Source organism: Scyliorhinus torazame, chromosome 13 (genome assembly GCF_047496885.1).
Source record: "Scyliorhinus torazame isolate Kashiwa2021f chromosome 13, sScyTor2.1, whole genome shotgun sequence".
Taxonomy (NCBI): Eukaryota; Metazoa; Chordata; class Chondrichthyes; order Carcharhiniformes; family Scyliorhinidae; genus Scyliorhinus; species Scyliorhinus torazame.
Window position 1 is genome coordinate 195568973 of NC_092719.1, and position 14694 is coordinate 195583666.

The window sequence follows — 14694 nt, forward strand, 5'->3', positions numbered from 1 at the left end:
GGACATTCTTCAGACTCAATTCCCTCTGATTACATACAAAGTGCACTACTTTCCAGCAGAACCCCAAGCTTCTGGTGCCTTGTGTCTGGATGTTCACACCTTGCAGAATTGAGTGGACTAAGCAGCAAAGCAAACCCCACTGACAGCGTAAACTACTGACATTTATTTCAGGGACACAAGAGATTTTTGGCCCCAAGTCTTTCTAGTTGCTGCTGGAGAACAGCAGCCAGAAATCCTTATGGCTAGTAGCCAGGTCCATACCCTCTTTGAACATACATTAGTGAATTTACAGTAAGATAATTTAATCTTTTGACATTTTTTCTTAAATTCATGTTTTCTAGATAGACTGGATTGTAAATACCGGTTGTTAAAGTGCCGTTTTTTCACAAAATAGAATTTGCAATTATACAAGATAGCAGGTTCAAGGCATCACAGTGGCCCAGTGGTCTTCGCTGTAGGGATTCTATGGTTCTATGAGGAGAAGTCTTGAAAAAACCTGATGAATTATTTCATGTAGTACTGTGCTTCTGTTACATCCTCACTATTCTTCTATGTTGAGATTGCTTGTTGATTCTCATCTGCAAATGAACATACACCTCTCCCAGTTGATGTATATTGCAGAATGAAGCACACCACACCACATTGTGCCAGATCTTTTTAGGACATATAGTTGTAAACCTTATACTACTATTGTCTCAACAGCAGAATTATTACTTTAGCAGAAAAATAGCCTGCCTGATAAGGTTCTTACCTCTCACATGTAACTAATTGTAAGCTATTTTCTAAGCGACACTAGGGTTTAGTGTTGACATTAAAGACAAAATGATACAAGTTGGTAAAAAGTCTAGAAAACCAATTATGTCCTCTCTCCAGGAACAATGCATTGATATGCAGAAACCATTGCTAATGATTTTGGATCATTTTGGCCTTCATAGACCACAATTATTTACTGTTGTTGAGAAAGATACTCAGGAATGTACAGATGCTCACTGGGCCACAGGCCTCAGGTAATGGTGTCTTATGAATGCCACATATTTTGGAAGAGTCTGACATTTCTCCTGTTGCATACTTGTCCTGAACTTAATGTTATCAAAACATGTTAAAACAGGGCATTTTTGCTTTGGGTATCATATATCAATGCCATTCATTTGAAGAATGACTGCTCTTACTGCTGTAGTTAAGGGATGCACAAAACATGGAATTTACTCAATATTAATAGTAAGAAGTCTTACAACACCAGGTTAAAGTCCAACAGGTTTGTTTCAAATCACTAGCTTTCGGAGCGCAGCTCCTTCCTCAGGTGAATGAAGAGGTATGTTCCAGAAACATATATATAGACAAATTCAAAGATGCCAGACAATGCTTGGAATGCGAGCATTAGCAGGTGATTAAATCTTTACAGATCCAGAGATGGGGTAACCCCAGATTAAAGAGGTGTGAATTGTGTCAAGCCAGGACAGTTGGTAGGATTTTGCAGGCCAGATGGTGTCGTGGTCACTGTTCTGAAGGCTGTTCAGAACAGTGACCACGACACCACACAACCCTGCCATGGCAATCTCTGCAAGACGTGCCAGATCATTGACAAGGATACCACCATTACACGTGAGAACACCACCCACCAGGTACGCGGTACATACTCGTGCGACTCGGCCAACGTTGCCTACCTCATACGCTGCAGAAAAGGATGTCCCAAAGCGTGGTACATTGGCGAGACCATGCAGACGCTGCGACAACGAATGAACGGACATCGCGCGACAATCACCCGGCAGGAATGTTCCCTTCCAGTCGGGGAACACTTCAGCAATCAAGGGCATTCAGTCTCTGATCTCCATGTAAGCGTTCTCCAAGGCGGCCTTCAGGTGCGCGACAACGCAGAATCGCCGAGCAGAAACTTATAGCCAAGTTCCGCACACATGAGTGCGGCCTCAACCGGGACCTGGGATTCATGTCGCATTACATTCATCCCCCACCATCTGGCCTGCAAAATCCTACCAACTGTCCTGGCTTGACACAATTCACACCTCTTTAACCTGGGGTTACCCCATCTCTGGATCTGTAAAGATTTAATCACCTGCTAATGCTCGCATTCCAAGCATTGTCTGGCATCTTTGAATTTGTCTATATATATGTTTCTGGCACATATCTCTTCATTCACCTGAGGAAGGAGCTGCGCTCCGAAAGCTAGTGATTTGTAACAAATCTGTTGGACTTTAACCTGGTGTTGTAAGACTTCTTACTGTGCTCACCCCAGTCCAACGCCGGCATCTCCACATCATCAGTATTAATAGTGATTATGATAACTCACAAGCCTGTGAGTGTTTTTGAGAATTTGTTTATGACTTGATTGTTGCATTTATAAATGCCACTCTTTGCATATGACATTTAGAAAGTGATAGCGAACAAAAGCCTAGAACTCAATATTGGTGGTATCAGCATGCAAATGTTCAATGCAATCATAATGCATTTCTTCATGCACTTTTAAACAAGGAAGTTAACCCACTAAAATTAGCAGGATAATAATGCATGCAGTAAAGTATTGGACAGATTAAATCAATCACTTGCTAACGTATTCATGAATTACTCTATGCCTATGACTAATTACTTTTATATTTTAAAGATTATAATGTGCTTTAATAATCTTGAAAAGAAGGCAGAACTACACAACAAATTGGTTCTCGAGGGATTGGAAAGTATGTTGAAAACAAGTAAGTCTACTGTGTCAATAGGCTTTTCAAATAATGTTTTGTAGAAAGTGCTGGAAAGAACGAACCCCCACCCCCCTTACACACACACATACTTTTAACTTTGTCAGTAATTTTATGAAATGGATCACCCGCTCATTGTTAGAGACATGTATGATTTTCATTCCATTAAATTTTAAAACAAATGGAAAGTGTTAATGAAACCCAGTACAATCCAATTTGATAATAACCACAATAAGCACAGGATGCTGTTTTTAAAAATCCAAGGTTTGATGAACCATACATTAAATGCAGCCTTCTAATAGGGTGCAGCCATAGAAACAGAGTATGGAAGACATGCAGTTTGGACTCCAATCTCTGTAGTAGCAAACAAACCACCGTTGCAAAAACAAGCACAAGGTTTTTTATTTCATGCCAACTGACATGTAATATGTTCCAAATGTGCAGCACCTTTCTAACCAACCATTGAAATTAACATCTTTCATTATGGCATGAATTTTGATGTGTCACATTCTATTGAAGGAAAATCATCAGGTTGACCTGCTACTGTCCACTTTTCTGCTGAAATTGAAAACTTGTGACCAACTTGGAGTTAAAATATTCAAGTAGATTATGCAAGAATCAACAAATGAATTCAATCTCTCTCTATAATTGGAATAGACGGAGCTTTAACTCATTGGCTCATCTAATACTGAATTTGGTATTGGATTCCAGTTTGTTTTATGATTATGTGCACTATTGACATCCAAAGGTTAACTTCAAAAATGCCCAATGCAATAATTATTTTATGAAAATTTAAACTTGGATTTTATTTTAAAAATCACCACCAATTCAGGCACTTTTCAAATGGGTCTTTTGATAAATTGTGAGTAAGTTTTACATATGATTACATAGCCACTAGGTGAACCACTATGCAGTAGACAAAGTCCTATTTATTTCCTGTACAGGCTAAAAAAGACAAGTTAGTTCATGAACTAAGTACATTTTGAAATATTAATGGACAGCTATTTCCTAAAAACATAAAAGTAATGTTCAGACAAATGGGAAACTATGAAAGTCAAGCCATTGTAGTCAAATGAATTAAAAAAAAAAAAAATTTAGAGTACCCAATTATTTTTTTTTCCAATTAAGGGGTAATCCACCTAACCTGCACATCTTTGGGTTGTGGGGATGAAACCCACCAGACATGGGGAGAATGTGCAAACTCCACACGGACTGTGACCCAGGGCCGGGATTCGAACCCGGGTCCTCAGCGCCGCAGTCCCAGTGCTAACCACTGTGCCACATGCCGCCCACGTCAAATGAAAATTGACCGTTAAATTTCAGAATATTTTTCAGAAAGACTTGCAAGAATACTTAATGTGTAATTGCTAAGCCAGAAATTCCTGTAAGTTTTTTATGTTGCTTCCAACATACTGATACAGGCAAACATTTTCTTGACAAGACTTGAAATGACTTAGATTGCATTAACCTAGCAGTCTTTAGTAACCCACATTTAATACTAATTTCCAGTACCCCACCCTGACTACCCCATCTTAAATTTCCAAGTTACCTGACCCTCATGCAAAGAATTATGACTATTCTACAATTTTGTGCATTTTTCTACACTTCACATGTTATTTCCCCCTCCTGCCCCCTTTACAGTGCAGGAGAACATAAACTCACACTACAAATCAATAGTGAGTGCCTTGGAGACCAAAAGCAGTACCGAGCAAATTCTGGAAATGGACAAGAGACTTGTAGCTGTAAGTTAATTTTTGTTCATAATACAAATAAATATACGGTGGATTGAAACAAATTGGGGTTTTTTGATCTCTTATACATAATTTTATAGCCATTTAGTGTACATACAAAACTTGAACATTGCTGAAAGAAGATGTTCTGTCAAAGTTTTGTGTCTTGCACTGATCAGGACAATCGCAAGAATACCAACGTCAGGGAAAGCAATACATTTCTATTCTCAGAGGAGGGTGCTTATTGGTTGGGAAGTGGATTCTAATTGGCATGGAAAATGCACAAGTTAATGGTGACTGACAGCTAATTGCCAGCATTGTTTGAAAGTTTAAACCACGCAGCTTGACTCTGGTCAAAGTATTGCCCTGAGGAATAACCAGCCAAAGACAATCATTTATTTTGTTTAGCTGAAACAGGCACACTGCCGGCCTGACTGACAATCATACAATCTGATATTCAAATGTGACGCTTTTCCATCTGCTGGAAGCTACATATATTAACACATGGAGCCCTGTGCTTGGCAGACAGAAATAAGATATACGCACATTGCGCCTGTTTCAGCTGAATAAAATAAATGACAGCATTCGTTGCTTCATTCCTCAAGGCAATGCCTTGACCAATTGGAGTCAAGCTACTTAGTTTAAATTTTCAAACAATACTTGTCGGTTAACTGTCAGTCACATTAACTGGTGCATTCTCTATGGAAACGTCTCTACAAATCAAAGACCTCTTGCCAACCAATAAGCACTCTTCTCATACAGTATAAAGTTGTTGTTTCCCCTGACATTGTATTATTGCGATTGTGTGGATGAGTGCCAAGACTAAAAGAATGTGGGGGGGGAGAGAGCTGAAGAGGGGGTGAAAAGATCGGGGCAATCTTCCTAAATGGAATCCCTCTCGGTGCGGCCTTGGTGGGGAGAAACTCCCCAAGGCCAAAAACAAATGGCAAAGTTCCATTGGATAGCGGGATGTTTCTCGGTGCTGCAGCCGGCAAGAACTACTCCGCTAATCCCACCGTTCAGCAGACTTTAACTGGAGTCTGCTGAATTGCGCCCATAATTTTATGTTCAGCAGTTGTTGTTAGAACGTAATCCTAAATTGAGTTAATGACTTTTCACTATTCTTTGAAATCCAATTCGTGTTTTTTGTTTGTTTTTGAGCCTTGTCTTCCACATTGTCTTTTGAGATTTGGAGAACAGCAAGATTTATTCCTCCTGCCAACAGAAGAATCCAGCTATACTTATTGTGACAAACATGCAATTATCAAAAATTAAATAGACTGAAGAAACTAATTTATCTGTCATTATTTTTATGATCATTTTGGTCATGTAAAATATGCATAATTATATAAGTCATTTGGCAATGTTTCCACTTACGCTGCTTTAATTGAAAATAGGTTGGGTTTGCCTATTGTTCTAATCATGTTGAGTGCTTTTTTTCGGTATTTAAGTCCATAAATTTCAGCAATTACTTGATGTAAATGAGGGAACCTATGACAATGCGCATTGAACATTTTATTTTTATCTCATTTAAACAAAAGCATGCCTCAGAATTGCTAATTAGAATTAAAAGGATCTGAGAGCGTATTTTTCACTTGCAGTACTACATACTTTTATAGATTTTTGATTTATCAGTTTTGTATTTTGTAATAAAAAGTTGCATTCTCACTTTATTCTTGGCATACTATTCACCAACTGTGATTAGGCAATCCATATACCTATACCATCTAGCTATTTGCAAACCTTCTATGATAGTCAACAATTAACGGATTCAGTACAATTTCCAAGATTGACTTATCCTTCATTATTTCATCCTTTTTTTAGTGATCAAGTTTTTTGATTTGCCACTTTATCTCTAAAATCCAGACTTAGATCAGAACTATTGTGTTGGGAACTGCTGGATTACACCTGTGTCCTATCACTCTGCGGTTTAGAAATTGAGTGCACACAGAGGGATACAGGGTGCAATTACCATGCCTGGTGAGAGCCTCAGGCCTCAGTACAATGAAGTGGCTGAGCCGCGGTGATTCAGAGACAGCTCACCTGGTGAAATGTTGTTGAATTGTGAACTACTGTAACACTAGCTAGGTTGTCAGGTAAATGAGGAAGAGGGACGATCAGTGGTCAGGTCAGGGTGCTTTGTCACTAGCATGGGAGGGACTGCTTTTACCAAATTTGAATGTTGGAGCACTTTTCTCCTTCTGGCTCAACATTCAGGTTAGTATGGAGACCTTCCTACCGGTTAGTGCCGTGCAAATTCAATGTGTAGTGTTTGAAGCGCTGAAGCATTATTAGAGAATGGGTTTTAAATAAATTGTTTCCATCTTCAAGTGTTTATGATGTGCCTCCTGGCTCTGGTGCTACCATTTTACCCAGTATGGAGACTTAGGAGATGCGCGTAGCCGGTGCCCAAAAAACTGAGTGATTCATAAGGCATGTGATGCAGTGTTTTGATGCACCAATGCATTAAGCTCTATCAGATTTTTAATGTTGTGTGACTTATGAAATGAAAATAATGTGATCATTATAGAAAATTTGACCTCTTACATCTGCTAGCAATCCGCCTGAATGTTATTGGTGGATGCTTGAAAGTGGCTCATAGACATGCTGCTGGTCAGAATTTGTTTTTTGCTAAGTATCTAATAATTATGTGGTGAACTGTTACAGATCACTCTTTACTAAGAGACAGGTCTATCTTCTGTTTCCGCTTAATGGTTCTGGAGCTGCAGGTGGATTCACTTCGGAGCATCTGCGATGCTGAAGAAATCGTGGCTAGCACTTTCTGTAAGTCGGTCACACCGCAGAATAAAAATTACCGAGGAAGCTAGGGAATGGGTGACCACCAGACAGAGGAAGAGTAGGAAGGCAGTGCAAGGGGTCCCTGCAGTCATCGGAGAGACCAAACGCAGACTGGGTGATCGCTTTGCTGAGCATCTTTGGTCTGTGCGCATTCAGGTTCCTGACCTTCCCGTTGCTTGCCATTTTAAGAAAAGACCCTGCTCCCATGCCCACTTGTCTGTCCTTGGCCTGCTGCAATGTTCCAGTGAAGCTCAACGCAAACTGGAGGAACAACATCTCATCTTCCGGTTAGGCATGCTACAGCCTTCTGGTCTCAACATCAAATTCAACAACTTCAGATGATTATCTCTTCCCCACATCAACCCATTTGTTTTCATCCCATTTCATTTTAACTCCCTGTTACCATTTATTTATTCCTTGTCCTTCTTAATACATATTAACCCCCCCCCCCCATCTTATCCACCTTTCCTTACCCTTTCGCCTCTTTGCTTCCCCCTTCCCCTCCCCCCCCCCCCCCCACATCTCCAGTCCCCTCTGATGTTAGTTTCTCTGTTGTTTGGCCTTTCACGTCTTTTGTTCTCTCTGGGGTCTGCCATTAGCACTCTTTCCCCTTGGTTTCTGTGGCCATTAGCACCCGGTTTCCATGGGTTTCTGTGGCTATGACTCATCTTTCATTCTCACTCCACAGTATAAATATTTCCCACTTTCTCTGTCTGTTAGCTTTGACAAAGAGTCATCGGACTTGAAACGTTAGCTCTTTTCTCTCCCTGCAGATGCTGTCAGACCTGCTGAGATTTTCCAGCATTGTCTCTTTCTTTCCCCTGCAGTCATCTGGATACTGTTGGTGGAGATAGCTCACCAGGGGAAGGTGGCACCAGCCAGGTTCATGGTACCATGGCTGACTCTGCTGCACAGGAAAGCAGGAAAAAGAGTGGCAGTGCTATTGTGATAGGGGATTCAATTGTAAGGGGAATAGATAGTTGTTTCTGCGGCTCCAGAATGGTGTGTTGCCTCCCTGGTGCAAGGGTCAAAGATGTCTCGGAGCGGCTGCAGGGCATTCTGGAAGGGGAGGATGAACAGCCAGCTGTCGTGGTGCATAGAGGCACCAATGATATTGGTAAACAATGGGATGAGGTCCTACAAGCTGAATTTAGGGAGTAGATGTTAAACTAAAAAGCAGGACCTCAAGGTAGTAATCGTAGGATTGCTACCAGTGCCACGTGCTAGTCAGAGTAGGAATGGCAGGATAGCTAAGATGAATACGTGACTTGAGGGATGGTGCAAGAGGGAGGGATTCAAATTCCTGGGACATTGGAACCTGTTCTGGGGGAGGTGGGACCAGTACAAACCAGACGATCTGCACCTGGGCAGGACTGGAACCAATGTCTTAGGGGGAATGTTTGCTCGTGCTGTTGGGGAGGGTTTAAACTAATATGGCAGGGAGATGGAAACCAATGCAGGAGGTCAGATGGAAGTAAGGTGGGGACAGAAACAAAAGGCAATAAAGGGAAAAGTGGAAAGCAAAGAAACCAAAGGCAAAAATCTAAAAGAGCCACATTACATTATAATTCTAAAAGGGCAATAAATGTCAAAAAAACAAGTCAGAAGGCTCTGTGTCTCAATGCGAAGAGCATTTGTAATAAGGTTGATGAATTAACTGCGCTGACAATCATTAACGGATATGATGTAATTGGAATCACAGAGACCTGGCTCCAGGGTGACCAAGGATGGGAATTCAACATTCAGGGGTATTCAATATTCAGGAAAGAAACAAGGAAAGGAAAGGGAGGTGGGGTAGCGTTGCTGGTTAAAGAGGAGATTAACATAATAGTAAGGAAGTACATTAGCCTGGATGATATGGATTCTATGTGGGTGGAACTGCGGAATACCAAAGGGCAAAAATTATTAGTGGGAGTTGTGTACAGACCACCAGACAGTAGTTGTGAGGTTGGGGATAGCATCAAACAGGAAATTAGAGATGCGTGCAGTAAGGGTACAACAGTTATTATGGGTGACTTCAATCTGCAAATTGATTGGGCTAATCAAACTGGTAGCAAATGCGATGGAGGAGGATTTCCTTGAATGTATACGGGATGGTTTTCTCAACCAATATGTCGAGGAACCAACTACAGAGCAGGCCGTCCTAGACTGGGTATTGTGCAATGAGAGAGGATTAATTAGCTCAACCATGGCTAACAAGGGAAATCAGGGATAGTGTTAAAGCCAAAGAGGAGGCATATAAATTGGATAGAAAAAACAGCAAGCCTGAGGACTGGAGAAATTTAAAATTTGCAGAGGAGGACAAAGGGTTTAATTCGGAAGGGGAAAATAGAATACAAGAGTAAGCTTGCAGAAAACATAAATACTGACTGCAAAAGCTTCTATAGATATGTGAAGAGAAAAAGGACTGATGAAGACCACGTTGGTCCCTTACAGGTAGAATCAGGTGAATTCATAATGGGCAACAAAGAGATGGCTGACCAGTTGAACAAATACTTTGGATCTATATTCACTAAGGAGGACACAAATGACCTTCCAGATATACCAGGGAACAGAGGGTCTAGCATGAAGGAGGAACTGAAGGAAATTCTTATTAGTCAGGAAATTGTATTTGGAAAATTGATGGAATTAAAACCTGATAAATCCTCAGCGCCTGATGCTCTGCATCCCAGATTACTTAAGGAATTGACTCTAGAAATAGTGGGCGCATTGGTAATTATTTTCCAACGTTCTATAGATTCTGGAAGAGTTCCAATGGATTGGAGGGTAGCCAATGCTTTTACATACCAGACCTGACAGAAAGTTGTTTGAACTAGCTTGTATGAGATCTACGTCAAAGGTATGCCAATTCTTCTTCAAGATTCGCTCTATACTGACGATGCTGAGGTAGCATTCCATACTGAGCAACACGCTCAGTGTAAATGGATCGATTCTGTCACACCTGCAAAGAGTTTCGCTTGACCTGAGCATCAGGAATACAAATGTCAAGGTCTAGATGTTGTGATGCTGCCACCTATCAGCATTGACAATGTGATGCTGGAGGTTGTAGATAGCTTCATATATCTGGGCTCCAGAATCATTAGCAATCTGTCACTTGATGTTCAAATCAACACACAAGCGCAAAAGCTGTAGCCATTATGCCCAAGCTGAGTGAGTGATTGTGGAACAACAACGTGACTGAGAGACTACCAAGCCTGTTTCCTCAGCGCACTCCTCTACTGTGGTGGGACTTGGACAACATATGCTAGGCAAGAGAAAAGGCTGAACAGTTTCCACCTTCGCTGCCTCAGACATACATCTTGGCAGGACAAGGTCGCCAACTCAGAGGTCTTGGAGCATACTCCTTCCATCAGCATACACGCATTCCTAAGCCAATGATGTCTGCAGTGGCTCAGCCACATTCATCAGATGGATGACGGCTGTATTCTCAAGGATCTTCTATACCTCAAACTAGCCAGATCAAGACCTGCTAGACATATAATCCTCTGTTACAAGGATACTTACAAATGAGTTATGAAATTAGTGGATATTAATGCTGACAACTGGGAATCATCGGTGATGGCTATGACCTCTGCAGGCTGACTTTTTGGAAGGGCATTGGAAGAGACAAGGAGAAACAGAAAGCTCTTCTGACAAAGAGGAGGGGCCAGAGTAAACGGAGGCCGGTGAATCCAGCAACGTTTCAGTCCACTGCCTTCATCTAAAGCAATTAAAGCAGAGATTGTCATGTCAGAATGAGGCCCCTGAACCATACTAGGTGACGTTCAACACAGAGTTGGCTAAAACGCAAACCATTGTCTCACAGCACAAAAGGCTGGCCAAAGGCTGAGTGAGCTTATTTTCTGCCGAAACCCTTTTTGACACCTTTTTTACCTTTATACTTGACTATTAAAAAAAATTTTTTTTAGAGTACCCAATTCATTTATATCCAATTAAGGGGCAATTTAGCTTGGCCAATCCACCTAGCCTGCACATCTTGGGTTGTGGGGGAGAAACCCACGCAAACACAGGGAGAATGTGCAAACTCCACACGGACAGTGACCCAGAGCCGGGATCGAACCCGGGACCTCGGCGCCGTGAGGCAACAGGACTAACCCACTGTGCCACCGTGCTGCCCAGACTTGACTATTCTAACACACTCCTGGTTGACCTCCAATATTGTACCCTCATTAAACTTGAGCTCATCTGAAACTCTGCTGCCCCTAATCTAATTTATACCAAGTCCTGTTGACTTATCACCTCTGTGCTCACTAACCTACATTGCTCCCGATTAAGCAACACCTCAACTTTAAAATTCTCATGTCCAAACCTCACCATGGCCTCACCCCTCCCTATCGCTATAAACTTCTCCAGCACCTCAACTCTCTTGAAATATCTGTGGTTATCTCATTCTGACTTCTTATGCATCCGTGATTTTAATTGCTTCATTGCAGGAGGCTGTGCCTTCAGCTGCTTAGACTCCTATCGCTGGAATTTCCTCCCTTAAACCTGTCTGCCTCTCTTCCTATTGTGGTTTCCGTGGCAGGAAGAGTGCCACTATTTAACTTGGGTTCGTAGCCCTGCTGTACAAGATGAGCTGTATTTTTATTGGAGAAGAACTTCACAGAGTGATACAGCACCAACTGGGTGCATTTTGCTTGTTCTGATTTTTTGTAAGGGCCACGAAGAATCCAGCACGAGTTTTAAGGATACAAAGTAATAACATTTATTTACTATAACATATATACATAACAGTAGCAGTAACTTCCCTTGCTACATACTCCTTCCTCTTGTTCCTGAACTGGCCAGCTTTATTTATATTAGAAGTTTACTAGTGGTTTCTCCGCCCCCCTCATTGGGGAAGCTCATACTCCCACAGGATTGTGGGATAGTCATTAGTCCCCAGCCAATGGTAAGTAGGCAGGTTATAACATGATTCTTTAAAAGAGATTTCCAATTAGTCCCATTCCATTATTCTCTCCTCATAGCTCTGAAGATTTTTCCACTTCCAAGTGGGTGACACGATGACACAGTGGTTAGCACTGCTGCTTCACAGCGCCAGAGACCCAGGTTCAATTCCGGCCTTGGGTAACTGTCTGTGTAGAATGTGCACTTTCTCCCCGTGTTTGCACGGGTCATAGTCCAAAGATGTGCAGGTAAGGTGGATTGGCCATGCTAAAATTGTCCCTTAGTGTCCAACGGTTAGAGGTTAGGTTAGGTGGGGTTACTGAGTTAAGGGGATGGGGTGGGGGGATGGGGGGGCAGAACCTAGGTAGGATACCTTTCAGAAGGTTGGTGCGGACTCGATGGGCCAAATGACCTCCTTCTGCACTGTAGTGATTCTATTCTTTCTAAGTGGTCACAGATAGAGTACTCTTTCAGAGGGTCGGTGCAGACTCAATGGGCTGAATGGCCTCCTTCTCCACTGTAGGGATTCTTAAGTATTTCTCCATTCCCTTTCTAAATTTATTATTGAAACTGTTTCCACCACTCTTTCAGGCGGTGCATTACAGATCTTAACTCGCTGTGCAAAACAAATTTTTCTGATGCCACCTGTTGTACCAATTACCTTTAGTCTGTGTCCACTGGTTATTGATTCCTCTGCCAGTGGAAATAGTTTATCCTTATCTCCATCAAGCCCTTTGTGATTTTGAAGAAGACCTCTCTCAATTCCTTAACCTTTTTTTTCTTACAAGGAGGACAATTCCAGCTTCTTTCATTCCTTTTTATAACTAATTAAACGCTTTCCTTTATGGTACTGGCTTGTAAATCTCCTCTGCACTCTTTTTTTGTGGTGCAAGAGGGCCATAATACTCCAGCACAAGCCGATCAAGTGCTTTATAATGGTTCATCATAACTTCTTTTGTACTCTAGCCCTTTATTTATAAATTCATGGACCTCATTTGCTTTTTTAACAAGCTTCTCAATTTGGCCTGTCACCTTCAAATACTCATGTATGTACAAATACAGGCCCCCGTTCCTGCACCCTCTTTAAAAGTGTACCATTTAGTTCAATTTGTGCCCTTTCGTTAACAGGGAAAAAAAACCATGAGAATAGATTATCTTGGACATCTCCTAGAATTCAGCCCGCTGCGGTATTAATAGAGGCTTGAAAGTTGGTACATATATTTTTTTAATGTATTTTATTACAAACATATATCAAAAAAGTTACAACACATAAACATCCCAGGAGACATGCTTCCCAACAATCAACTACACAGTTTGTACAACTTTTCCCCTCTTTTTAACCCCCCCGCCCCACGACGAACAACTCCTCAAAACAACCATCCCCACCTTGTCACAAACCCCTCTGCTGAGCCCCTTAGCCAATATTTTATCTTTTCTAGCTGCAGGAAGTCATACAGATTGCCCAACCTGGCCACTACCCCTGGTGGCAATGTTGACCGCCACTCCAGTAAGATTCGGCACCGGGCAATCAGAGGCGAAGGCCACGACATCGGTCTTCCTCCTCTCCATAAGCCCTGGCTTCTCCAAAACCCCAAATATCACCACCAAAGAATCCGGGTCCACCTCCTCTCCCATTCTCCTTGCTAGGGCCGCAAATACTCCGGACCAGAATCTCTCCAACTTTTCACAGCCCCAGAACATATAAGACCATAAGACATAGGAGTGGAAGTAAGGCCATTCGGCCCATCGAGTCCACTCCGCCATTCAATCATGGCTGATTTCAATTCCATTTACCCGCTCTCTCTCCATAGCCCTTAATTCCTCGAGAAATCAAGAATTTATCAACTTCTGTCTTAAAGACACTCAACGTCCCGGCCTCCACCGCCCTCTGTGGCAATGAATTCCACAGACCCACCACTCTCTGGCTGAAGAAATTTCTCCTCATCTCTGTTCTAAAGTGACTCCCTTTTATTCTAAGGCTGTGCCCCCGGGTCCTAGTCTCCCCTGCTAATGGAAACAACTTCCCTACATCCACCCTATCTAAGCCATTCATTATCTTGTAAGTTTCTATTAGATCTCCCCTCAACCTCCTAAACTCCAATGAATATAATCCCAGGATCCTCAGACGTTCATCATATGTTAGGCCTACCATTCCTGGGATCATCCGTGTGAATCTCCGCTGGATCCGCTCCAGTGCCAGTATGTCCTTCCTGAGGTGTGGGGCCCAAAATTGCTCACAGTATTCTAAATGGGGCCTAACTAATGCTTTATAAAGCTTCAGAAATACATCCCTGATTTTATATTCCAAGCCTCTTGAGATGAATGACAACATTGCATTTGCTTTCTTAATTACGGACTCAGCCTGCAAGTTTACCTTTAGAGAATCCTGGACTAGGACTCCCAAGTCCCTTTGCACTTCAGCATTATGAATTTTGTCACCATTTAGAAAATAGTCCACGCCTCTATTCTTTTTTCCAAAGTGCAAGACCTCGCACTTGCCCACGTTGAATTTCATCAGCCATTTCTTGGACCACTCTCCTAACTGTCTAAATCTTTCTGCAGCCTCCCCACCT

General features: G+C 42.0%; 1 protein-coding gene across 1 annotated transcript in view; it reads left to right on the forward strand.

Moving 5' to 3' along the window:
* Positions 1-14694, forward strand: part of ccdc36 (coiled-coil domain containing 36) — a 70153-nt gene that overhangs the window by 28513 nt on the left and 26946 nt on the right. Inside the window, exons 5-6 of the mRNA XM_072470897.1 lie at positions 2618-2705; positions 4347-4447. Of these exons, the coding sequence (XP_072326998.1) occupies positions 2618-2705; positions 4347-4447 (189 nt within the window). The remainder of the gene's footprint in view (positions 1-2617; positions 2706-4346; positions 4448-14694) is intronic.